This window comes from Marmota marmota, unplaced genomic scaffold (assembly GCF_001458135.2).
Source record: "Marmota marmota marmota unplaced genomic scaffold, marMar, whole genome shotgun sequence".
NCBI lineage: Eukaryota > Metazoa > Chordata > Mammalia > Rodentia > Sciuridae > Marmota > Marmota marmota.
The window spans coordinates 4,113,102-4,138,232 of record NW_025999960.1 but is presented as its reverse complement, the minus strand read 5'-3'; the positions used below and the strand labels follow the sequence as shown (position 1 = coordinate 4,138,232).

The 25,131-nt window shown below is 36.7% G+C and overlaps 1 protein-coding gene across 4 annotated transcripts in view; it reads right to left on the bottom strand.

The window, feature by feature from the left end:
• Bicd1 (BICD cargo adaptor 1) overlaps nt 1-25,131 on the bottom strand; it is a 230,738-nt gene that overhangs the window by 8,839 nt on the left and 196,768 nt on the right. For 2 of the 4 annotated variants that reach the window (XM_048802507.1, XM_048802509.1), the window contains one exon: nt 2,901-2,976. The exons of the other annotated variants lie outside the window; for them this stretch is intronic. In XM_048802507.1, coding sequence (XP_048658464.1) covers nt 2,901-2,976 — 76 coding nt within the window. The remainder of the gene's footprint in view (nt 1-2,900; nt 2,977-25,131) is intronic. 4 annotated transcript variants of the gene reach the window in all.

The following is a 25,131-nucleotide window of genomic DNA, read 5'->3' as shown; positions in this document are numbered from 1 at the left end:
TTTTCCAAGAAAATAACTATTTGAAAGAAGTAGAGATGGTCTGAATACCAAACACCTCTATATGTTTAAACAGTAAATGTATAAAGTGATGGAAGTAAAATTTTTTTTTTAATATTTGTTTTTAGTTGTAGATGGGCACAATATTTTTATCTTATTTAAGATAACATGTGTGAGGCAATTGTTCTACCACTGAACTACAACCCCAGCCCCCCACAATTTTTTTCAAAATGAAATACAGAGAACATCTAATCAGAAATCACTCAACATTTGTAACAAATTTTCTCATTGTCTAATTAAACAAACGTCTCTTTTGAAAAAAGAGTCTATGTGGATAATAAAATACTCTTGCTCCTCCTACTGTAAGTAAAGTGAGGGAGGGGTCCTGACCTCTGTAGAGCAGTGTCTACAGTCAGGGCAGTAGGATGGGCATTGGATCACTGGGCTCAGTTGTGTTCGGGATGCATGACTCTGGACAAGTCATCTGACACATTCTGACCTCAATTTCCTCATTTAAAAATGGGAACGATAGCTGTGCTTACCTTACAAGTGAGGTGTAATGATTAATACTTGTGAAGAACTTAACCCTTGTCTGGAATGCGATATGAAATCTAATGTTGGTTGTGTGCTACCTTTTCTGTGAGGAAGGAGTGGAAGGGGAATGAAGGCTTTAACTTCCATCCAGTTAGCAGTGGATGCCGGCAGGAAGGAAGCCAGTCACAATTTCGCAACTCTGCAAACAAGTCAGTCTTTTCCAGTCCATACATGTTTAATCATCTCTCTTTCTTTTTTGTCAGGACCAGGGATTGAACCCAAGGCTCTGCCACTAAACTATATCCCCAGCCCTTTTTATTATTTATTTTGGGGCAGTCTTGCTAAATGGCTGAGGCTGGCCTGGAACTTGTGACCCTCTTGCCTCAGCCTCCCAAGTGCCTGGGATTCCAGGAATACACCACACTTTCAATCATTTCTCTGTGTAAACCACAGTGAGGAATGGAGGAAGCCCGGTCTGGACCATGCTGGATTCATGTGGGCAGAAACTGAAACATTTGTAATTCATTAAATTTTCCCTTTTTTTTTTTTCAAGAAAACCATCCCAATGGAGGTAGCAAATACCCTACATTCAGTAATCTCAAAAGAAATGGAACTGGGTCACAGAACCATTTATTCAAACCCATTCTCCAAAAAAAAGGTAAAATAAAATTAAAGTTAAAAATATTTCCTCCCAGCCTTTCTGTTTCCTATCTAATTGAAACCCTTAAAACAATAGGCTTCCCTACTCTGTGTCCAATCGAATTAGAGGCTATGAAAGGGACTGCAGATCTTTTTCTTGAGGGTGAGTTAGGTACAAAGTTAGTATTGATAATAAAGATTGAGTGGACACAACATGCCAAGTCTCCCTAAATTTCCCCAATATCTATTCTTCCTCACTTTATGAAGATACAGAATCTTAGTTGAAGAAGAAACTTCCAAGATTTGGTTTTAGAGATGGGATTCAAACCCAGGCTACTTAGTCCAGAGCTCATTCATTCATTCATATGATCAATATTTACTGAACATCTGTTGTGTCTAGCAGTGTCCAGGGTGAGAGTGGAGGTTGGACTGTAGAATCCCACTGAGATGGATTGGAACATTTGTACTTATATTCAATTACTTACATAATGCAAATTACTCTAGTGTTGACTGCTTATATTAAACAGCATTAGTATATTAGAAAAGAACCTAACAACAACAACAACAACAAAAAGCTCTATTGCTAGAACTTGTGGAATAGCTGAGCAGGAGATATCAATTGAAAGACCCTGGATAGTGACTCTTTAATAATACCCCGATCTCTAACTCTAGGTTCCACTTATACAGCTGGCAGTGCAACTGTCTCAGAGCCCACACCATATTTGGGCTTTGGCTGCTACTGTGTTTGTCTTTGTAGCTGCCCAGCTCCCCCAAGATGTGACCTTGCCAGTGATATCTATTCCTCAGACATGCATGGAAATGTGTTTGGGCCAGCCTCTAATCAAAAGAAGCCTTCCCCTGGCAGAAGAGCAACAGATACATTAAAATACACCAATAAGCAGACCATAAAGACACAGCCAGACTACAAAAGCTTGGCCCAACAAGGCCAGGTAGGTAACTGGAGATGAAGTATTCCATGGAGATGAGGTGGTCCTGGCGGACACTGTGATGCTGTGTGCAAGTTCACCCTCGGGGGAGGTCAACTTGTGACTGATATGGAAAGCTTTCATCTGGAATAGGAACTGTCAGCAAACTCTCCAGTTCAGTGTCCAGGGAGTGTGCAAACTTGCCTTTAAATTTCTTCAGTTAATCTCATGTAAAGGACTCTCACCACAGATACCCTTTTTTGAATGTCAATTATAAGGTTTTTCAACAGCTTTCAAACTCAGTTTTGATGAGAGCACTGAGCAGACAGAAAATAGAAACACTTTTTATAAAGCTGTCCTGGAATAGACATTAGACATATTTCATATCTAGTTTCTGTATTCTTCCTGTTGATTTGCCTGAGAAATGCATTTGAAGGGCAAAAGATAAGCAGAAGAAAAAGTAGGACAAACATCCTAACAGTTCCAGGTTTTATATTTTGGAAAGCATTGAAACTACTAATTCAAATACTTGAAATACTAATCCAAGTATTTATTTAGGGAGCTGAAGGCAGCCTTCAGTCTCCCAGCTAGTGGCTGGTGACACACATGCAAGCTCTCTTGCATTCTCGTTGGGAGCATATGGACTTCAGGTATGCAAACCGTATTCATGTAGTCCATATATGAAATAATGCATAGCAAAATATAATTATGTATAGGTAGTTATGGAATTGGGAAGGGGAGTTGGGGTACATCTAGGGATCTGACATGCAGCTGGGTGGGAAGATAAAGGACGTGTGAATTTACCTGACAGGTGGGCAGTCTTGCCTCCCGGCTAGTTGTGAGCACTGTGGCGGTACGGAGGCAGCAGGCTGCTGACAATCTACAAGAAACTGATAAATTAGACATGTATACAAAGAGATGACAGAGCAAGGTGTTAGTAACAGTAACTAAAGCAGCTGCCTGAGATTTAGTGAGGAATGTGCATTCACACAGAAACAGCTTGATTAAGCAGGTTTTTTCCTGAATGACGCCAATAGAGAAGACACACTTTTTTAAAAAATCAAATACAGTATTAAAAAATTAGTGACAAAATTAGTAGCAAGACTTTTCAAGTACATTAGGACACATGTAGTCATTCATATTTGGTATTTTGCTACCTCTAAAAAGGAAGGAGCTATTAATAAAAGATCTTCAAGTTCTGAACTTGAATGTGATGGTGGTTACTTGCATAGTACACAAATCTGCTATTCTAAAATGGAATGTATTGAGATAACTGAGCATATTGTCAGGACATGTGGACATATTGTCAATCCTACAGGTACATTGAGAAAGGCATGTAATAAAATCTTTTCCATAATTAATAGAAGGATGTTGGATAAGAAAATCATCCTTAGTTTCCTGAAGATTGATTTTTATATATTGAAAATGAGAATTGTTAGCAGAAATCTTCCTGTTTATTGTATAGCAAATTGTTAGTAACTTGAGCTTATGAAGAAAGCTAAATTGAATTAAGGGGAACTCCATTCTTTGTTTTGTTTTTACCATTTTGAAGCCATATAATATGACTCATACTAGGTTAACAAAGTGATAGCTAGTAGAGTCCATGTTACAGCCAATCCACTTCAAGGAAGACTATGTGCCTGGTGTTTAAAAAATCAAAAATCAGTCTGTACTAGAATCACCCAAGAATCTAGTTAGAAATTCATACATTATATTTATGCAAAAATACTTTTGCACATAATTTAAAATTGGAGTTAGACTTAAAAACTGTTCTTGAAAATTTGAAGCACTTTCTCTTGGTAACTGATTCAGTTATGTTTGTTTTGCAAACTGCTTCCTCTATATTTATGTAGATAACATTTAAGCCCAATTAACACAAATTCTGGATTTACTGTCTTGAATGAATGACATGTATATTTAAAAATGTGTACCTAAGTATCACTTTTTCTAAAGCCAGTATATTCTCTACATAGCTAAGGAATATCCAAAATCATGATAATTGTTGATGCTTTTATGAAAGACTTTGGAAATACACTGAAACTGTGCCACACAGAATACAGTATAAAGTAGTCTTGACTTTAGTTCATTTAAGAGAACATTATTACTGAAGGGACCCTATTAAATGGTGGCCTGGGTTGCAGAGTAACATATTAATTATTGCTTATAATATGATCAAGAAAACCTGATTTTGTTGAGTGGCTAATGTTCAGATTATTACAAAAATTACAAATTTATTTTCTCATATTTGAGGAAAATTTTTTCTTTCATTTTGTTTACCCATGTTTCACCTTAATTAGCTTCAATGATTCCCTTTTGTAGAAACTCAGAGTCTTAGGAATACATTCCTTTTTTTTTTTTTTTAATCTTTGCTCCTTTTGTCTTTTCTAATAGCTTTTCTATCTGGCTTACAATTTAGGCACGTCTTGGACTAATTTAGTCACTTTTATTTTTTTTTTTTTGGTTTGTTGGTTTGATATTTTTGAGAGTGTCTTTCTATGTTGCCTAGGCTAGTCTCAAATTCCTGGACTCAAGCAATTATCCTGCCTCATACTCCCAAGTGCTGGGACATAGGATGCACCACCATGCCTGGCTTAGACAGCTACTGTACTTGAGGACAAGACTGTGCACTTTTGAAGTTAACCAAGTGTGTGTTGCCCTCCTGTGGTGTATTTGGGTAAATGCAATGGATGTAAAGACAAACATTTGGAAAATCACTCTGGAATCCCTGTTTAAATATTGGGAGGGAGGTATAAATGAAGTTGTTCTAAAGCAGAGTACTGTCTCTGTGGAATGACAATACTCGAATTGATTGGAGTATTAAAATGTCTAAATCTTTCATATCTTACATATATTAGAAATACTTTTTTTTGCAATAAGTCATGTATTATTATTCATTCAAAATATACTTTGTGATAGAGTTTAGAAGGAAGGTAATCAGGACCACAATTCTCTCCTCTAGTGGACTGTTTTAATACGTGGTAGTTATTCTTTACATTTGTAGTAAACATCATTTTTCCTTCTTTAGAAGTAACACCTCTGGCTAATTATTATTTTACATTTATTATTTATGAGGACTTCGCTGAGTGCTAGCCTTAGAAAGTAAAAGTCAAATTCCACAGATAAGTTGATGACAGATGAAAAAATTTTAAAGTTATCTACATTGATGTGACTCAAATAGTCTTCTAAATCTCTGGTCTAAGGACTTCCAGCTGGGCTCACATCCAGCCCAGCTGAGCTCAGCTCTGTCTCAACGTGTACTGTGTAAGATGAAGAGGGCAGGCTGGAAGAGGGAGACAGTCCCTTCTAGCTGAGATCCTGTGGGCTCCCCACGACCTTCCCTCCTTAGGCAGAGAAGGAAGTAGGCTGAATCTCTTTTCCTTTGAGGGCATAAAAGATGACAATGATGTGGCTTATGCAGCAGGCACTGTGGATCACCCTGCAGCCACTGCTGTTGTTTGGCCACCAGGATTGTCTCAACCATTCAACAGTCAAGTCACTCAGCTCCAAGTATGTGTCAGAAACTGTGTTAGGCAGTGGGAACAAAAGGCAAACAGAGAAGCTACAGTTGCTGCTTGATGGAGGAAGACAAACATATTCCATGAGCGATCACAGTAAGTGAAATGGTGGTGATGGTGATGATGGTAACAGCACCCCGCACTTATTCATGGCTTTGCCATGTGTCAGGCACTGTGCAGGCACTTAATATGCACATTCTCCTTGAACCCTGTTTTATTCATTCAATTTGCAGATGAGGAAAAGGAGACTTAAGCAACTTGGCAAATCCATTAAGAGGTAGAGAAAAGGCTTTGAATGTATGATTATATGATCCAAAGGCTGAGCTGAACCTGTAGCTCCCATGATGGCAGTAGCATGGGGTATTATAGAGACTAACTTTAGCTAAATTAAATTAGATTTAATCTAACCAACTAAACGAAATCAGTTTTTGTTTGGTTTGGTACCAGGGATTGAACCCAGGAGTGCTTTATCACTGAGCCACATCCCCAACCCCTTTTATATTTTATTTAGAGGCAGGGTCTAACTGAGTTGCTTGGAGTCTCGCTAAATTGCTGGGCCTGGATTTGAACTTACGATCCTCCTTCCTCAGCCTCCAGAGCCTCTGGGATTAGAGGCATATGCCACCATGCCTAGCACTAACTGAACTGAATCTAAGTGGTCAGGGAATGCCTCCTGCAGATGTGACATCTGAACTGACACCTAACAGATACTTGACAGCAATCACACGCTGTTTATGGTCACTTCATTATAAAATTAGTGTTTACTAGAACTGAAATGGATAACATTGTAAGTTGTCACTCATAGACCTGAGAAAAATCACAGTATATTTTAAAGAGATTGTGCTTCCAGGATAACTATTATACAGGGTGAATAAGAAAAGTTAAAGGGAAAAGCATCTAGAATCTTGATAAGCACAGGAAGAGTATTCTCATGTGACATTCCTCATAAACAAAAGACTCAAGTAGGAAGGAAGGCAGAAAAGAGATATGTGTCTAAGTGAGAGTGCGCTTAGCCTGAGGGAAGCCCTGGGATCATCCCCAGGACCCGGAAAAAGGAGAGAGAGAGATAGAAAACAAGGGAGGGAGGAAAATATTTGCTGAGTCAACTGTTGTAATCTTTCCTACAAACTTTACATTAGTCATCTGTTTTAAGTCTTAGCAAAATCTGGAGTTTTCATTTTCACTATTCCCATAATGAGGGAAATATTTTCTATGTATGTATTTTGTGTCTGTTTTTTTCTTATTTATTTACTGGTACCGGAGATTGAACACAGGGGTGCTTTATCACTGGGCTACATCCTCAGTCCTTTTTATTTTATTATGAGACTTTATTTGAGGCCTAGGCTGGCCTCAAACTTGCAATCCTTCTATCTCAACACCTCCTGAGTAGTTAGAATTATAGGCGTGTGTCACTGTGCCCAGCTATTTTCTTCTTCCTTTAACATTTTCATTTTTCTTCATCTCTTCCACCAGAAACAAGCCCAGAGCTTGGCATCACAGTAGGTGGTCTGCAAACTTCCACTGATTAAATTGATCACTAACCACTCTGTGTATCCAGGGTCACATAGCCAGGAAGTAGCATACTGAGAATTTAAATTTAGACTCTTTTTTAGTTTTTATTTATTTATTTATTTATTTTGGTACTGGGGATTGAACCCAGAAGTGCTTTACCGCTTTACCACTGAGTTACATCCCTATCCTTTTTTTTTTTTTTAAATGAGACAGGGTCTCACTAAATTGCTGAGGCTGGCCTCTAACTTGTGATCCTTCTGCCTCAGCCTCCAGAGTAGCTGTATGCACTGCCATGCATGACAAATTTAGGCTTTTTAATGCTATAGACTATTTTTCATTCACTACTCTTCTTGCTTCTCAACTCATTGTCAGCTACTTCCAGAAAATATCATGTCATAGAATTAAAGAAATGTAAGAACTTCACCAGTTAAGAAACTGATTTGCAGGCAATCAAATACCTCAGGAATGATACCTATTTTTTGAAAAGATGTGGGGAAAAATAACAAATTTCCTGGCAGACAGAAAAAGTCTTGCCACGTGGCTTTCTCTTAGGCTTCTACTATTTTTAAACATTCCAGTGCAGTTTAGAAAATGAAACAGTTTTCTAAAAGTCACTGCCTCAGGGGTCCCAGAGCCCATGACTGGCCATTTGGATGAAGGGAGAGCCTCATGTGGAAGGAGGCAGAAACACTAAATTTTGATTCTGCCTTGGCCCACAGGGCAGCAGTGGGCATTGGTGTGGATAGTATGGACCAGAGCTGTCTATGGAGACCATTCCCCACCAAGGTGAGTAGTGGGGCCACAGGGTGGCTGCCCTGGTTCCCAGATGCTCTGCGGCAGGTGGAGCAGCAGCTCTTTGCAACAAATAATCCCCCACGGCACGGTTCACCCTGACCCCTTGTTTTCCTGACTTTGGAACTAATGCATCCCCACCTCTGAGGAGGTCTTTTCCATACCACAGCTCCTTCCCCCAGGACCACAAACTCTGCCAGATGCTGCCCACATTCTGTGAAAACTAGTGTCCTCTGAATTTCCCTCATACAAGTTCTTCCTCATAAGACACGATGTCAACTTCCCTCGCTCTCTAACCATGTTCCAGTTTGCGCAAATCCTTCTGAAAATGAGGTGTTCAGAAAGGAATTGCATGTGGTCAGACAGGACTAGCGGAGAGGGGGAATGGCAGTCCTGTCCCATCTGTCATCCGAATTCTATGAAAACAGCAGAACCCTTGTGGCATTTTTGGGAATTCACATCCCACTGTTGCTGCATAAGAAGGTTTCTTTGTTTATAAATGGTGCTGTCAAGTCAGGCTTCGTCCATCCTATACATAGAGTGTGTGAAATTTCAATGTATTAATACTCTTAATTTTTTTGTGTTTCCCTAATACTTTTTACCTTTTCCCCCTCAATAACTTTTGGAATCTATCCCATCATCCAGCATATTTGCTTCCTCTCCCATTTTGTTTTTGTCTCAGATCAGAAAATGTGCTAATCATAATTTTGATTTTTTTTTTAAGTTTTTTTTCCCACCCAGGGCTGAGGACTGAACCCTGGACCTTGCGTGTGCTAGTCAAGCGCTCTGCCACTGAGCTAAATTCCCAACTGTTGGTTTTTTTAAAAAATATTTTTTAGTTGTAGATGGACACAATACCTTTATATGTTTATTTTTATGTGGTGCCAGGGACTGAATCCACCCAGTTCCTCATGCATGCTAGGCACACGCCGGCTCTGATTTTGACATTTTTATCTAAGATTAGCAACTAATAATAGGACCTGGCTAATAAAGATCATATTTTATAAACATCCATGATTCGGACCCTTTGTAGCTGTCATTCAACCAGCTGTGAATCAAAAATTATCTTACCACCAAGAAATGATTTCTCTATTAGTCTCAAGAATATTTAAAAATACCTAATTGGCTTTGTGCCAAGGTTCAGATATATTGTTTTACTTTCCCAGGTTTTATGAGAGAGGATGAGGGTGGTCTAGCAGAAATCATTTCCTTCCTTCCTTCCCTCTGTGCTGGGGACTGAACCCAAGGACTTGTATATGGTAGGCAAGGATTCTACCACTGGGCTGCACCCCTCATCCCCAAAAGTCATTCTTGATGGACACTTGTTGGCGTTTAGCAATCCCCATTATATACTGAGCATATAAAACCCATCAACTTCTAGAAACTTGTCTAGGATCAAGTTTGTTAGTCTACAATTTAGAGAAATTTTTACTTTTCCTCTGTATAAAATCTCTATTTCCACATCTTCTGTCCTGATGCACTTAGGTACTGATCCTATTACTTCCAGGCTCTTGTTCTCTCTGGGCACCTCTTCCTCTCTCTTTCATACGTCCATGACTTTTTTGGGGGAGGGGGTTCCAGGATTGAACTCAGGGGCACTTGACTACTGAGCCACATCCCCAGCCCTACTTTGTATTTTATTTAGAGACAGGGTCTCACTGAGTTGCTCAGTGTCTCACTGTTTCTGAGGCTGGCTTTGAACTTTAATCCTCCTGTCTCAGCCTCCTGAGCTGCTGGGATTACAGGCGTGCAACACCCCACCCCCTACCACCCTGTCTGTGACTATTTAATATCTTTCCTTCAGTAAGAAAAATGAAAAGAAAAGGGATGTGTGCCTTCCTCTTGTTTTGAAAATGACAGCTCATACTTATTCTCAAAAACAGGCAGGGGAAATGCAAGTTCATGGTACAAAGTGCACACATGCCTCTTGGTGAGATGCTCAGTGGTCTTTGTTAACTTGGTGTACTGTTTCAAGACTGTTTTTAAAAGTTTACTAAGTCTTGGGAGCTAGGGTTGTGGCTCAGTGGCAGAGTGCTTGCTTGCCTTGCACATGTGAGGCTCTGGGTTTAATCCTCAGCACCACATAAAAAATAAATAAGTAAAACAAAGGTATTGTGTCCATGTTCAACTAAAAAAAATTTTTTTTTAAAAGTTTACTAAATCTCCTTGAACAATTGCTGTCACAGAAAACGACTTTGCTGCTATTTTCAAATAGATACCACTTTGGACCAAAAATCTTTCTTACATACTTGGAGTAAACAGTCAATATTCATTAAAGACCTTCCACAGATGACTAATTAACAGTAAGCAGAAAAGCAAGATTAATTATGAAAGATACTAGATAGGAAATTGACAGAGTTGTGGACTGTCTTAAGATCAACACAGCATGGTTAATGATCAAAGCATTGAGGCATTTTCTTTCTTGTCCTTATGGGAGGGAAAAGGATCTCCAACTTCTTTCTGCAAGTCTGGGCATGCAGACTTGCATAATGACAGAAAAAGGAAGAACAGGCAGAAGGAGAGTAGAAGGAAAAAGGAAGGATGAGAAATAATGGTAACATAATATCTATAAAGTCATATATATATGTGTATACATACATGCACACGTATGTGTATATATGTAAATGTGTGTATACACACCTACATATGAACATACACAAGGCCAAGTACTTTGCATGCAGACTCTTTAATCCTTATAAAAACTCAAAAAGATAGATGAGGTCACTAGTGGGGTGATTTAAGTTAAAACGACACTGGTAGAGTTGGCCCTAATTCAATCCGACTCCTGTCCTTGTGTAAAGAGGAGATTACAGAGACACAGGGGTGCACATGCACAGAGGAAGACCACGTGAGGCTTCAGCAAGGCGGCGGCCATCTGCAAGCCAAGGAGAGAAGCCTCCAGAGAAACCAAACCTGCTGGCACCTTGAACTTGGACTTCAAACTTCCAGAATTGGGAAAAATAAATTTATTTGTTTAAGTTGCTCTATCTGTGGTATTTTGTAATGGCATCTGGAGCAAACAGAGCCTTTGGTACTTGCTCCAAAGTGGAAACAGGGATTACTTTTGCTGACTCTGCCAAGAGTGCTCTGCAGTACAAATAAACCCAAACAGCAACAGTTCTCACAAATTCTTCTAGTCTCTAAGCTCTCCTAGGATTGAAATAAACTCAAAGCAAAATGATATATACACAAGCCCAGCAGTACAAATTATGAATGAAAATATGCACTTGAATTTCAGCAGATTTTCTTCTTAGCAAAAAGCATGCTAGAGAGAAAAACAGAGAAAATGTCCAAATCAGTGATATTAGGAGAACTAAACCAATGATAGAATGTGAAACTTGAGAATTATGTTTGAGAATTTGTAATTATATTAGTAGAAAGTATAAATTTCTATATACTATACACCGAGGTGGAGATAAAAAACCTGTGTAATTACAAACAAGTCTCCCAAACTGAGGAATTCTGAAAGTTTGTGGATTGAAGCACAGAGCACTCTCCATAATTGGTAACTGACAATCTTACAGATACACTCAGGTCTTAAGTGAGGATTTTACACAAAGATCAGTTATGGATAATAGGCTAACTACAGTCATTCCTCCCTCTACTTGCCAATGATGCTTTTGCAATGACTGCTTGTGACCTTTATTGTCTGTCTTTATTCTGTATTCTCAAATCTCCATTTTGGCATGGGACCTACAGTTTGTAGGTACTTTTGGACCTACTTGTAGAGACCCACAAGTTTGCACCACTGCTCTGCCAACCAGTAGCTGAGTGACACTAAAGAAGGGACTTAAACATGTTAAGCCTCAGTTTTTAAGCCTCACTTATTTGCTAAGTGAGAACATGAGATACCAGTCTTGCAGGGTTCTTAAGACCAGGGAGAGGATGTTTGTGAAAACATGCAGTCTACTGATGAGACAAGAGACAAGGGAATGGGGGGAATCGTGACCTAGAGGTTTTCAGCTTTAAGAAACAAAGCTATTAACAGCAATCCATCAAGAAAGGCCCAAACAGGCCCTATGATGAACTAACTCATTTCCATAGCCATGTGTTGCTATCATTATATATCCATCCGAAGTGTTCCTGGTTTCTCGGACTGTTCAGAGCCAACCAGTGTCAGTTTTATTCCTGATCACTCCAGAAGGAAACTTCTGCTCCCCTAAACTCCTTCAGCCTGATCTCATCTCCTTCAGCATTTCTTGCCCAACTTTTGACCACTGCTTTCCTGAAAGTATGTCTGCTCCCCCAGCAGCAGGCAGGACCCTGTGTCATAATTCTTTTTCTCTATAGTGGTTTGTTTAGAGAATTTCCATGTGGCTCAAAATACCTGCTTATATAGATGTCACGTCTCTTAAAGGATCCTTGGATTTGTTTCATTATCAATGTTTGAGAGATCCACTTGAAGGGAGAGTTTGCAATTTAGACATTTCTGATATCATAACATCTTTCAAACACTGTCTGATAAAGAGGTCTTTTTTTTTCCCCTCCTGTATTGGGACAGAAGTCAGGGGTGCTCTATCATCATGAAGCTATAGTCCCAGCCCTTTTTATTTTATTTTGAGACAGGGTGTCACTAAAGTACCCAGGCTGGCCTTGCATTTGCTATCCTCCCAAATAGCTGGGATCAGGGGGTGTGCCACAGTGCCCGGTAAGTTTTTAAAGTTAGTGTAGTGATAACATTTTTTTTTTCTGATAATTGGAGCCATTATAGCATAAGACTTTGATGCATAAATATTGAAGATAATATTTAAACTCATTATTTATGAAGTGTTAAGTAACATTAATACTGAATAATTCCTCACTAAATCTACAAGATGATTAATAGTGGGTTAATGAATTAACAGAAAAGTTAATGAAAAGAAGCATCAGGTAAATTCTCCCTATGGTAACAACTTGAACATTAAATAGTCCTATGGACTCCTAAACACATGAATTGAAAAGACAGGTATATAAAGAATTTAGGAAAAAAATAGAACAACTTGAGATAGATATGTGATAAAGAAAAATAAGAACAAGAGAAACACACAAATACTAATATTTATATAGTAGTTAGGAAAAGTTGAAATTTTTAAAAATATCTAATGATGAGTTTAAAGATACACTGATACTAATAAAAATGGATAGGTGTGAACAACCTTTGACATTTTTTAATCAAACACATAGAGTTGGCCATCTCATCCCTTTTTGACAAACACATCACATGTTCTGTTAACACATTAGTTTCTCTGAAAGAATCCACAGGTAAGACAACAGCATCATTTCCAACTTCTCAGGGATGTAATCTGCTAATTGATAACACCACACACTTCTCTTTACATCAGTGTTTAACAGCAAATTCCATGCTACGTTTATACCCATGATAGTCAGAAACTATTGTTATTCAGTAATAACCTTCAGAGAACAAAAAGAACTGTTGAAACACAAATTTTTTTTTTAAAAAAAATATAGATCATGCAAAAAAAATAAAAAGATAAAACCTGATGACAAATCTTAAAAAGCATTTGGCTCTGCCTCCTGTAAGTGACAACTGCATCTAGTTTATCACACCTTGGTGACAGGCATTAAAATTATCTTCCACGATGTAGAATCAGAACATGACTTGCTAAGAAAAGAGGGAGCGTTTTTTAGATTTTGTAGTGATTATTGATTAGACAAAAACTTTCACCCAACTTTCCATTTCCTATATTAATGAATATCATATGACTGGCCAATAAAGCAAATCGGGATTCATAGAAAAGTCTACTTTTATTTCAAATCTTGCAGAAGAGAAATATAAAAGTACCCTGCAGTCTAGTCACCTTTGTGCTTCTGAACAACTTACAATTAAACCATGAGCATGTGTGTCACCAACAGCCTACGGCAGGAGAGACGAGGAGGAGGAAATGGCTGGGAGGGATTGAGTACAGTGGCACTAAGAGGGAAAAGTACACTCTTACACCAATTAAAACACAGCCTTTTGTTTGGAAATAACATTCTCAAGAGCAATGCCAGCCGGCACAGAGTTAACTCAAGGTGGTGTGGTGGTCTGTTCTTGATAGGTCAATAATAGCATGTATCAAATGAAGACCAGCTTCTCCTCTGAAATGGCAGAATGAATTCATCATCAAAGACACGAACGAGAAGGACATTAAACAAGCCACAACCAAGAACCCACTGAACACATCACTTGTGAAATTAGACCCCAGACCGGAAAAATATATGAGACACCACTCAATGAAATGTGTTTGATTTTTCTGGTTTAATATTTTCTTCACTTTAAAATAATCATTGCAAAAAAAAATCATACTAGAATATGTTCTGATAGGCTCAAGGCATCCTCTTCTGTAAATCCATGGATCTGAAAATTATAGACTTTCATCAATGTCAGTTGTTTCTTGGCTTTTTTTTCCTCCCCTTTTAAGAAAAGAAATGCTTATCAATGTAATCCACATTTTGGGAGGAAACAATTCAGAAACCCAAAATGAAACTAAGTGTTTCAAAATGCCCTAAGTTCTCATAAATAAATTAAAGCATAAGTACAACTTAAAGGAAGAGCAATGTGTTTAAAGAGTAGATATTTTTAAAATCCAAGTTTACAGAAGGTGCTTATACATTTTTTCAAAGAAAAAAAAAAGTATTTACAATTACAAGCTTCCTAACGTGAAAGTATTTGATAGAAATTTAATTGAACAAAAGCTTCAGGAATAAATCTATGAAGGAAAACAAGGTTCACCTACATGTTTATAGCCAACTTACCTCTTTTTGCTTTTGATGTCAAGTAGTGCATAAAAAGAGAAAAAAATTTATGTTTAACTGATTCTAATGCATTACATAATGGCTCATTCCATAAATACCTACTCAGAGTAAAATACTATTCTGGTTTTTAAAGGATCCTATGTACAGAGGTGAAGTAAAGACTGTGTAAATAGCCAGAAGCAGGGATTTCAGATGAACCCAGCAGCATCATCACTGAGATATCTGAACCCAGGACCTGGGTACCATTTGATCATAAGCAAACAGTATATTTCTACTCTAAATTTCTGATTTTGGTTCTCATGGTCCACACAGATAAGAGAAGGATTTTCTATTTGTAGTATATTCTTCAGTGCAGTGAAAAATTGGGAGATAAGGCTTCACTTAAAGTAAAAAATGGGTAGATGATCAGCATCAGAACTGCAAAACAGTCCTCAGTATGATAAAATGTGTCCCCTCCAAATAAAAATTTTTAAAAAATTATTTTATTTTTTGGTTTTGTTTTGTTTTTTATATCCACCAAAAATTAGTTAAAATGACAGTCCTGCTCTAGGTCATTATTGGGCAAAACAGATGTACATATCCTTATGTAAATCTTTTCCTACAAATTTTTGAAATTATAGAAGTTTCTTTTAAGAGTAACCATCACATCTAGTACATCTTCTGAGACCTTTAGTTGACTAATGCAATTATATGAGAGGCCAGCTCTAGAAGCAATCCCTCACACTTGAAGTGACATAAATAATCTAAATGCTGAAAAAGAATAAGAAAATCCCTAGGGCCTAGGCATGACTAAATCCAAGGCAAACAAGGCTTTTACACGTACACTTCACAAATACTTTTAAATTTGTGATATTTAGAGTCTATTGATGATTTTATTTTTGGCTGAGAGTTGACAATTAAAGGACAATGATTTAATGGCTGGACGTCCTATTTATGACTTTACACTTTTTAAAGGGTACAAAGAAATAAAGTCAACCACTTAGAGTTTGCTTTCCCTTTTCTTTCTCATTCCTTTCAGGCAGAAGATACTCTGGGGAAAGGACCAAGAAACCCACACAAGATCAAGAGATGGGGGCATGAAGAGAGATACACAGCTCTGCTGAAGGAATCCCAGAGGGTGGCAGGAATGCTTCATGTAATTTAATGAATACAGTGCCCTGTGAATCTTTTCTGATCGATTAGCTGCACAAGTCTAATTACTAGGTCACTTTGAGTAGTAGTCTAGGTGTAAATGCTGTGGAACTACATTTTCTCTTCCTTCCTTCCTTTTCTTTCACACTGGGGATTAAACCAAGAGTACCACTGAGCTAAATCTCCTAGCCCTTTTTAAATTTATTTTGAGACAGTCTCACTAAGCTGAGGTTGGCCTTGAACTTGGAATCCTCCTGCCTTAGCCTCCTAAGTAGCTGGGATTATAGGTATGCACTACTGTGCCCACACGGAACCATACTTTCAGTACATCATTTAAAACCAAAATACAGAAAGTAGCAAGCCCAGCCCTTCCACGAGCATTATACCTACATATCATTTGCACTATGCTCCCAGGCAGAGCTCGGACTGCTCCTTCAGACCCTGCCCAGCTGGCTCAGAGTTTAGGAACACCCTTGAAGCCAGGTTTAGTGTACAGAAAGGTCCATTCCCCCAAACAACTCATAATGCCTCAGAGGAGTCTGAGTGCTTGCCATGCTGATGGGCACCAGAGAAGCATTTCTAAATTAAATTGGTGGCCCCAATAATCAGTGTAACAATACAGATATATTTTTAGATTGTGACTCCCATCTGTTTTGTGAAAGAAATCAAAGTGTTAGTACACTGCAAGAGTTCAGTGGGAACTCAGGAACACTGCTCTTTTCAGTTCATTAACGCACAGATATTTTAAATTGTCAAGAGTTTGTTTTATATCTTAGATAAAAGACATTTTCCTCTTTCTTGGGAAAAAATTCCCTTAGAAACTGTATAGTTCTGATATTTTTAATATTTTTATATGTCTATTTAGAAACGTGGGTTTTACGTAAGGGGCTCCAGACCTCATCATGGAATTGAATTCACAGAATGAGAGAAGCTTAGGGATGGTCTGAGCTCCTTCAGGACTGCTTCACCCTCTTTTTCAGAGGGTGTAGTTTGGATAAAACCTTTCAGGTAATGCCCTATAATCAGAAGTTTTGTTATAATAAAGGGTGTCATGTACTTATAATGAGGGTGACTGGGATACAACAAACCAGGGCCAGCAGGTTGTACTAAATAGTATGGGCACAGCACAGAAGCCTGACAAAGACCTCGATGGTCTCTTTTCCATGGAGTTCAAGGAGGAGAGATCCCAGCTGCCCATGAGAACTCTTTTTTTTTTTTTTTTGCACGTGGGGCTTTTTTCTTTGCCTACAAAGGCAATAACAAAGGCAGGCCATCAAAGTACCCAACTCCCTAGCACCAAGGACACCAAAGAAGCTAAGGGTCAGGTGCTATAGGTAATTGCAGATGGTAGGATAAAGATTGTTCTCGGACTTGGGGTGGAGACGGATAAAATGCACACTGGTTTCATTCAGTATTTGGCTTAGTTTATTATTGGTTGGAGGCTGGTCACTTAAGTGAGTCTACAGCAGGTATGGTCTAGGAACCAACTCTGAGAATGTCTCTTTGGGTTTTCTAGCGCTCCTGTTGATATGTTTTTCTATGAGCCAGAAAGCAGGGCCATTTGGGAAGGGTCAAGAGAAGACAGTAGTTACTGCTGGGAATGTCCTGGACTTTCCGTGCATCTAAGCATACCTGTTCCTTCTCCAGAGGGGTAATGAACCCCTCTGGACATTGCTGCCTCCTGGAGACCTCACAATCTTCAGCACCATGTTGGTGGACTTGGGTGGACACAAGCACAACCTAATCACTTTTGCTCTGAATATGCAGCAATTGAGAATATCAACTAAGTATATTTTCTTTCACTTAATGAAAATATGAGAAAAGTTTTTTCCCCTAAGGATTTAAATTAGAAAATTTCAGTTTTCATGGATTTAATAAAATTTTAATATAACTTTAAGCTTTTAACTTTAAGATTATATAATAATACCAATTAGTCAACATGGATTGAAAATATGATCTAATCTATGCACATTCCTGCTGTGAAGTTGTCATATAATTCCTTCAATAATGATGGAATTCCCATCTTTTTATCATAGTTTATTTTGCTTACAATGCTCAGGTTTTGAATGTGGAATCGTTTAAGGAAATCCAAGTTCTGGACAGGAATACCTGATAGAAGAGGGAATAAAAAAACAAAAATAAAAACAAAACAAGATAGAACTGTGGTCATCAGATGTCCCATCAATCATTGCCTTATTTGTTGAGTGGCTCCAATTTGTAGCATGAAATAGCTTACTCAGTATTGTCTTCATCTTCTCTCTTATTCTGGGAAGAAGGAAAACATTTGGAACTCACCTTGAAACAGTTCGATGCATTTTCGATCTATATGTGGCACCATTAAATGCTGCCACTTAAAACTGGCAAGATGCATTTTACATACTTACAAGGCATTCCCTGCTTAAAATAAGAAATATAGGATTTTTCACAACTAGACTGCAGCAATTTAAAAAGAAAATAAAAAAAAAGCCTGAAGTCATTTTATTGTTTTAAGAATATTTAAGGAACGTGTTTTATTAGCACATACCTAAACAATAGGAATTAAGTTATTATCCTAACAAGGAGACCTAGAAACGAATAAAAGATACGTATAAAAAAGGATATGCAAACATTTAATATTACTTAACATTTTTAATATTAAATGTTAATATTAAATATTTAATATCTATTTAAAACAGAGCTATGAATCTGAGAGAATGCAGAATCAATTTGCAATAGCAAATATCAGAACCACTATTTCTGTTTAAAAGAAAAGGTATGTGCCATCTTAAATCTTATTTTAAACATCAGATGTTAGTTATTACAATTAGATTTCTGTGTAGTCGTTGTATCTGGTCAAAACAGTTGGTAAGGGAAGGTTTAGAACTGCACTGTCCAGTAAACTAGCCATTAGCCACGCGGGGTGCTTTTCAAGTGGCTGAAATTGAGATAACACCTGTAAGTTCATAATACAGAATTTTCAAAGGCTGAGGAAAAAAATGTAAAATATCTCATTAATAACTACTTCTGATTTTCATGTTGAAATGATAATATCATGGACATATTTATAATATCTTATTAAAATTAAGATTACTTGTTTCATTTACTTTTAAAAATCTGACTATTAGAGAATTTAAAATTACATATGGGGCTTATGTTATTTCTATTGGATAATTCTGACTTAGGAAGTTAAACAGTCTCATAGCTATCATTTTGTCATTTGGAAAAAATATTCCTGTTCTACACGTGGAAACATTTCAAGGTGTTTTATTTTATTATTTTGATATTACTGAGGACTGAACCCAGGGGCACTCTACGACCGAGCCATATCCCCAGTCCTTTTTAATTTTATTTTGAGACAAGATCTTGCTAAATTGCCCATGCTATCCTCAAAACTGTGATCCTCATGTCTCAGTCTCTAGAATTTCTGGGATTATAGGAGTGCAGCATGGTGCCTGGCTTATATTTTAAGTTTTCTTAAAGAATTCAAGCTTATCTTCCTTCCCCTGTGTAATTTCTTCTGATTAAAAATAAAAAGATGGGTTGATATGAAAGAAGAGTTAAGGTACATTAGGTGAAAAAAATAGCATGCATAATGTTGGTGGATGTGCCAAAGTTAGTACATATATAAAACGTGCCAATGTTGTTAATACATATATAAAATGTGTTTATATATGTATGTTCACTTACATATGTACAGAATGTATTTCTTTTAAGTATTTATTTATTTTTTTAGTTGTAGTTGGACACAATACCTTTATTTATTTATTTTGCTGCTGAGGATCGAACCCAGGGCCTCGCACATGCCACAACCCCAGCCCACAGAATGTATTTCTATAAGGATAGAAAAGGTTGAGCAGGCACAGTTGTGGCAGAGGTCTACTTTTGTTTGTATAATATTTTGTACTTTTTGAATTTTGAAACATAATTAACTATTGAAAAGTATACTTAAAAACTCTAACATAAAAAAGGAATAAAATAAAAACAAGGGAAGCTGATATATTTACATATACCTTTCTACAGTACTTTGTACTACATGGTCACAAATGTTACCATCTAAAGTGGATATTTGCTTATCTTTGCCTTGATTTTTAGGTGTGCATATGTTAAAGCAACCAAATAAAGACAATTCAAAATGGCTTAAATAAGGAGACAAATGAATAATTTGAATAATAATTTGAATAATAAGGAGACAAATGAATAATTCACTTGGAAATGAATAATTCACTTGGAAATTTTCCAAATGCAATTGTTAGGTAGATTTCACTGCAACAACTATAGTAAACTGCATCTCAAATATACTATCAATAAACCAATACAGTAAGAGAACCACACATGTGGAAGACACACTACAATAAAGCATTTATTTTCTGATATTGTAGGAAATTTGGACTAATGATCAATTATGGAACAAACTGAAGGCCCAGGTACTGGGCAAGATCCTCTGTTTCAAAGGCCAAGGAGGTTCCTATCCACAGGAGCTTAGGACTCATCCAGGAATCTGATGCTAACCTCTTTGCTGTCTGCATTGGCCCACAGTGAGGCAGCAGCTAGTTCTCCCTAGTGTAGACAAAGGCTTCTTTAATGTTTGCACTTATGTACACAACAGCAAAACTGCTACATATAATACATAGAGCTTATAACCTTTGCAAGAGAAAATAAAAGAGCAGAAATCTTAAAAGTCCAAAATATTTTTTATGAAACCATTTATAAAAATCAAGAACACTGGGCTAAATTTGAGGCTATGTGGTATTTATCTAAACAAAGCAAAAGTAGAGCTAGTTGGGAAAAATTAGATAAATTCCTGTATTTTTCAGTTTTCTATTAGGTGCCTGTCATGTACAGTGACAAATGAAATCTAACAATGAGACACAGCTCTCAGACAATATCCTTAACAATGCAGACTCTAATTCAAGATCATTCTAAAAGATTTCCTATAAAAATAAAATTACCACTTGAATATTGAAAAAAATTAAGAGATTCAAGATTTTGTATATTTCGACTATAAAAAGAATCATGGTTAAACCTCCCAAAAGGAAGAAAAAAACCTCCTGCAGCATTTATGATTCCCTTAAATTTGGAAATCTGAACCAATTTCTAATTGCATACTACCGTGGGACAAGATAGAAGAAAATGTATTTTTCAACATGTGTTTGGTAATCTTCTGAATTATTTATTTTATTTTAAAAAAATATATATTTTTTTGTGGTGCTGGGTTTTCACGGATGCTAGGAAAGTGCTTTACCACTGGGCTACATCCCCATCCCTGAATGAATATTTTTGAATTAACTTTTGTTAATAGCAGATCTCCAAATAAAGACAACATGCTCTAGCGTCAGGTAATGCCTAAGCCTTCCTCCACAAGGAAGAACTGTGTGGAGGCTGGATTACAGGCTGATTACAGGCTGGAAGTGTAGCTCAGTGGTAGAGCACTTGCCTAGCACACTGAAGGTCCTGGGTTCCACCCCGGTAGCCCCCATTCCCACATGATCACAGGTTTTAGCAGATCCTGCGCACTTAAACTATTTTAAGAATTAAATACTGTAGAAAAAGAAAGGATAGTGATATGAAGACCTGGAAGAGACATAAATAGGAAAGCCTCTATAGAAAAATATAACTTATTAAAAAAAAAAAACTACTAGGGCCATTAGTTCAGGAGGTAAATTCAAATAGCATTCGCTGAGCTCTTTCCACATGGGAAGATGAAGAAGGTGGTAAGAGCAGGCTGTGTGCACACAGGACATGCTGGATTTCACACACAGGCTGGACTTTTAAAACTTCACACACGTACAAATGTTTCTCTCAGTTTTGATTCTGGTCAACACCCTCTTTCATTTGCACATTCTATCAGTTTCCATACCTGCTTCTTTATCTGAGACGTTACCCATACCTAATCCATTTCACCTTGCTGTCAGGATGGTTTCATATAATGGACATCTGATCCTATTCGTAACTGTTAGGTGAGCTCAGTGGTGTAAAGTCTGCTTGCACTAACCTGATTACCAGTCCCTGCCCACTTTTCCAGTCTCATTTCCAAGTCTTGACTTAGGTTCTACCCCTCAAGCTGATGGCCTTTGTACAAGTTGACTTTCCTTCCTAGAAAGGTCTCCTCATTACCCACCCCTGCACCTCTGCCTTCTGCCTATCAACATCTAATCTTCATTCATGGTCAGCATTTGCCTCACTTTTAGAAGGCTGTGCTTAACCTAACTCCTTCATTTATTCCAGGAACATCTGTTAACTCCATTACTTATTTGCATGCCTTCATCCCCTACCAGGCTGTGAGTTTCCTGAAGAATAGAATTGTTTCATTTGAATATCATTGTATATCAAGACCCAAGAAAAGTGCCTGACACATAATAGGTACTCAATACGTTTTGTTATATTTGATGAATAAGTGAATGAGCAAATAAGCAAATGGTTTAATGAAAAAAATGTGGTTTTGGTATAAGCTTAAGAACACAAGCTTTGCAATACAAACAGAAAATTGTTTACTTATTTGAATGTAGTGAAATGTAAAAGCAATTTTTACTATGAACATGCTTGTTGGTATGTTGACTATGAATTTTTTTTTTAAGTACTGGGATTGAACCCAAGAATGCTTTACCACCGAACTGCATCCCCATCCCTTTTTAAAATTTAAAAATTTGAGACAGGGTGTCATTAAGTTACCAAGGCTGGCCTCAAACTTGTCATCCAGTTGTCTCAGCCTCCTAAGTCACTGGGATCATAGGCGTGCAGCATCATGCCCTACTTGACTACAGATTCTAAAAGGATTATGAATCTAAGGTCAACACATTTCTCTGAGTTGTTTTTAAAATCAGCAAAGTCTAAAATATTATAGAAAAATTTCAGATTTCAAGGCAATGTAATTCTCTTAACACCAGTTCAGTAATGATTTAAAGAGCAAATTATTTAGGATAGTACTTTAAGAAAATGCCAAAGTTGCTTTTTCAGGTTTGAAATTTCTTATTTATCTTGTACAAATGCTGCAATCAGATCTTTACTACAGAAAGAACATCTCTTGCCTGTGAATTACATGGATTCCTTTTACATATTCTGATAGACAGATTTTAATTACTGATTAAATGGTAAGATGATATTGTTGTTGTTGTTATCATTATTACTATCATTATATAAGCCTAGGCAGTTATAACATCAAGATAAAATGTTGGCTACAAAATAGCAACAAGTTTATGAAGATATGCAATCTGCTGCCTGATTATAAATTCTTGATGATAACAAGGTCCCTTTTGATTCAAGTTCATCAACGCTGGAAGGCACTTCTCAGATGAGCTGGTAATTGAAACTGTAAAAATTAACAGGAGTAAGAGGACTCGGGAGTTTGTGTGGCAGGATAAGGATAATGTCAAGAATAAGTCAATAGTCATGAGCAGAAAACTCTGGAATTTCAGTGAATGACTCAGCAGAACCAAATTCAGAGGCAAGGGCCAAAAGTTTCCCCCAAAAGGTTGTATTAAAGTAACAAATCAATTAGTACAATGCACTAATCAACTAGTGTAAAACTAATATTATAAATCAATGTTCTACCCTAGAGTGGATTCTTATTCTTCAGAATTGAAAAACTGTGTTTTCAAGAGGACTGAGTTTTTTGTTGATCATCTCATAGAAATGAAATCTATTTAAAAGTACTTCTTAGGGTAAAAACATTTTATGTTCCACGTTTAAAAAAAAAAAGACAAACTAAACTAATATAATTAACTTATTGATATAATTATTTCAATGATCCTCAAAAGGAAAACAATGTTGATGTATCTGCTCATTTAAATAATTTAAATTGCCTAAAATATATATTTAATATGTATTTTAGAAAACAATATTTAACAAAAACATTCTGAAAAATGAACAGGGAATTGTACATTAAAAATGGTTGATACCAGCCAGCAAATTTTATAATAATCAACAATTTATATTAAACTCATGAATAAAAAAAATCTCAAAATCTATTATTACTTAGAGGTTTAAGATATTGCTTGCATAGAACATAGGATTGGTCATAAACATGACATAGTTCCCCATTTTTGGCATAATGAAAATATTTTATATAGTAAAAGCGTTCTAAACAACATTCAATATATTTTACCCACTGTAGTTCAGCCTAGGAAAAGTAATATATGTTATCAATAATGCTGGTATTTTTAGGAGCTAGTTTGTTTGGTGTGTCAATCAATTTCTATAGTAATTGATTTATTCGAGATCTTTTAGAAATTATTGTTGATTGATCTAATGATAATTTGTTAAGAATTAATCTAATTGATTCCATGATATATAATTGAAAGATCTGCAGGCTATAAGAGCTTTACTTCTTTTCCTCTTCTATTATTTTAACTTCAAATAAATGGTTAGAAATATAAAATTTACTAGTAAGTTATTATTAAAGTGATTTTTTTGTCTAGTGATGATTCTGAGTTATAATCTTATATATAGTAACCATTTCTTAGGCCAATAACATCTTCTGGTTACTCAAAACTAAAGAATTTAAGAAAAATAATGGCATTTTAATTCACATAAGCTCAGTGGTCTTAGAGCTGAAGATATTTACAGTTGTGTATAAAGTAGGAGAAAGATTTAGCAGAAGGGGAAAATGCTTTGTGGGGCAGTCTGCACACTGATATACCCTTTTGACAACATCAAAATGTAGCAAAAGCCACAAAGATGTTCAACTTCTAACCCATGATTTCACTCTTGAGAAAAAATCGAATACATGAGTTGTTGAACATATGAAGCTATTCCCAGCAGCATTCAATAATATACCATATAATGGAAATACCATTCCAGTGGACAACCCCAGGGGAAGGAGTGACTAATACAATAACAACATCTGAAATAAAATTTAAGATACAATAACCTTAAAAATAACAATGACCAAGTAGCAACATGGAAATGTTAATGATGTAATATTAATGACTTCCATGATGTAATGATAATGATGTAAAATATATATTCATGTACACAAGAACCAAGCAGTCATACAAAAATGAAAATAGCTATTGTTAGATTTTATTAATTTTTAATCTTATTGCTACACCACCTTTTAAAGTGAAATGCAACAGGAGTTTCTTATTAATCATACCATTTATTTTCTAAATTCGAGTAGACAGTGTTACTAAATCCATTTGTAACACTTAAAAGAAGGCTTTTGTGGGTTTTACCCAAGTTAGGTGCCCTGGCATATCATTACCCCTTTGGTGGTTCACAGAATACTTCAAGGTACCTTCCAAAGGTGTCTAAAAAATTAGAAAATGAGTTATAAAAGTAGAAGTAACCATTGGAAGGGTTACTTTTGTGTGTGTACCTGTGCATCTGGGCTGTTACCCCATTACTGATTTCCTCAACATTTCCTTAACATTCTT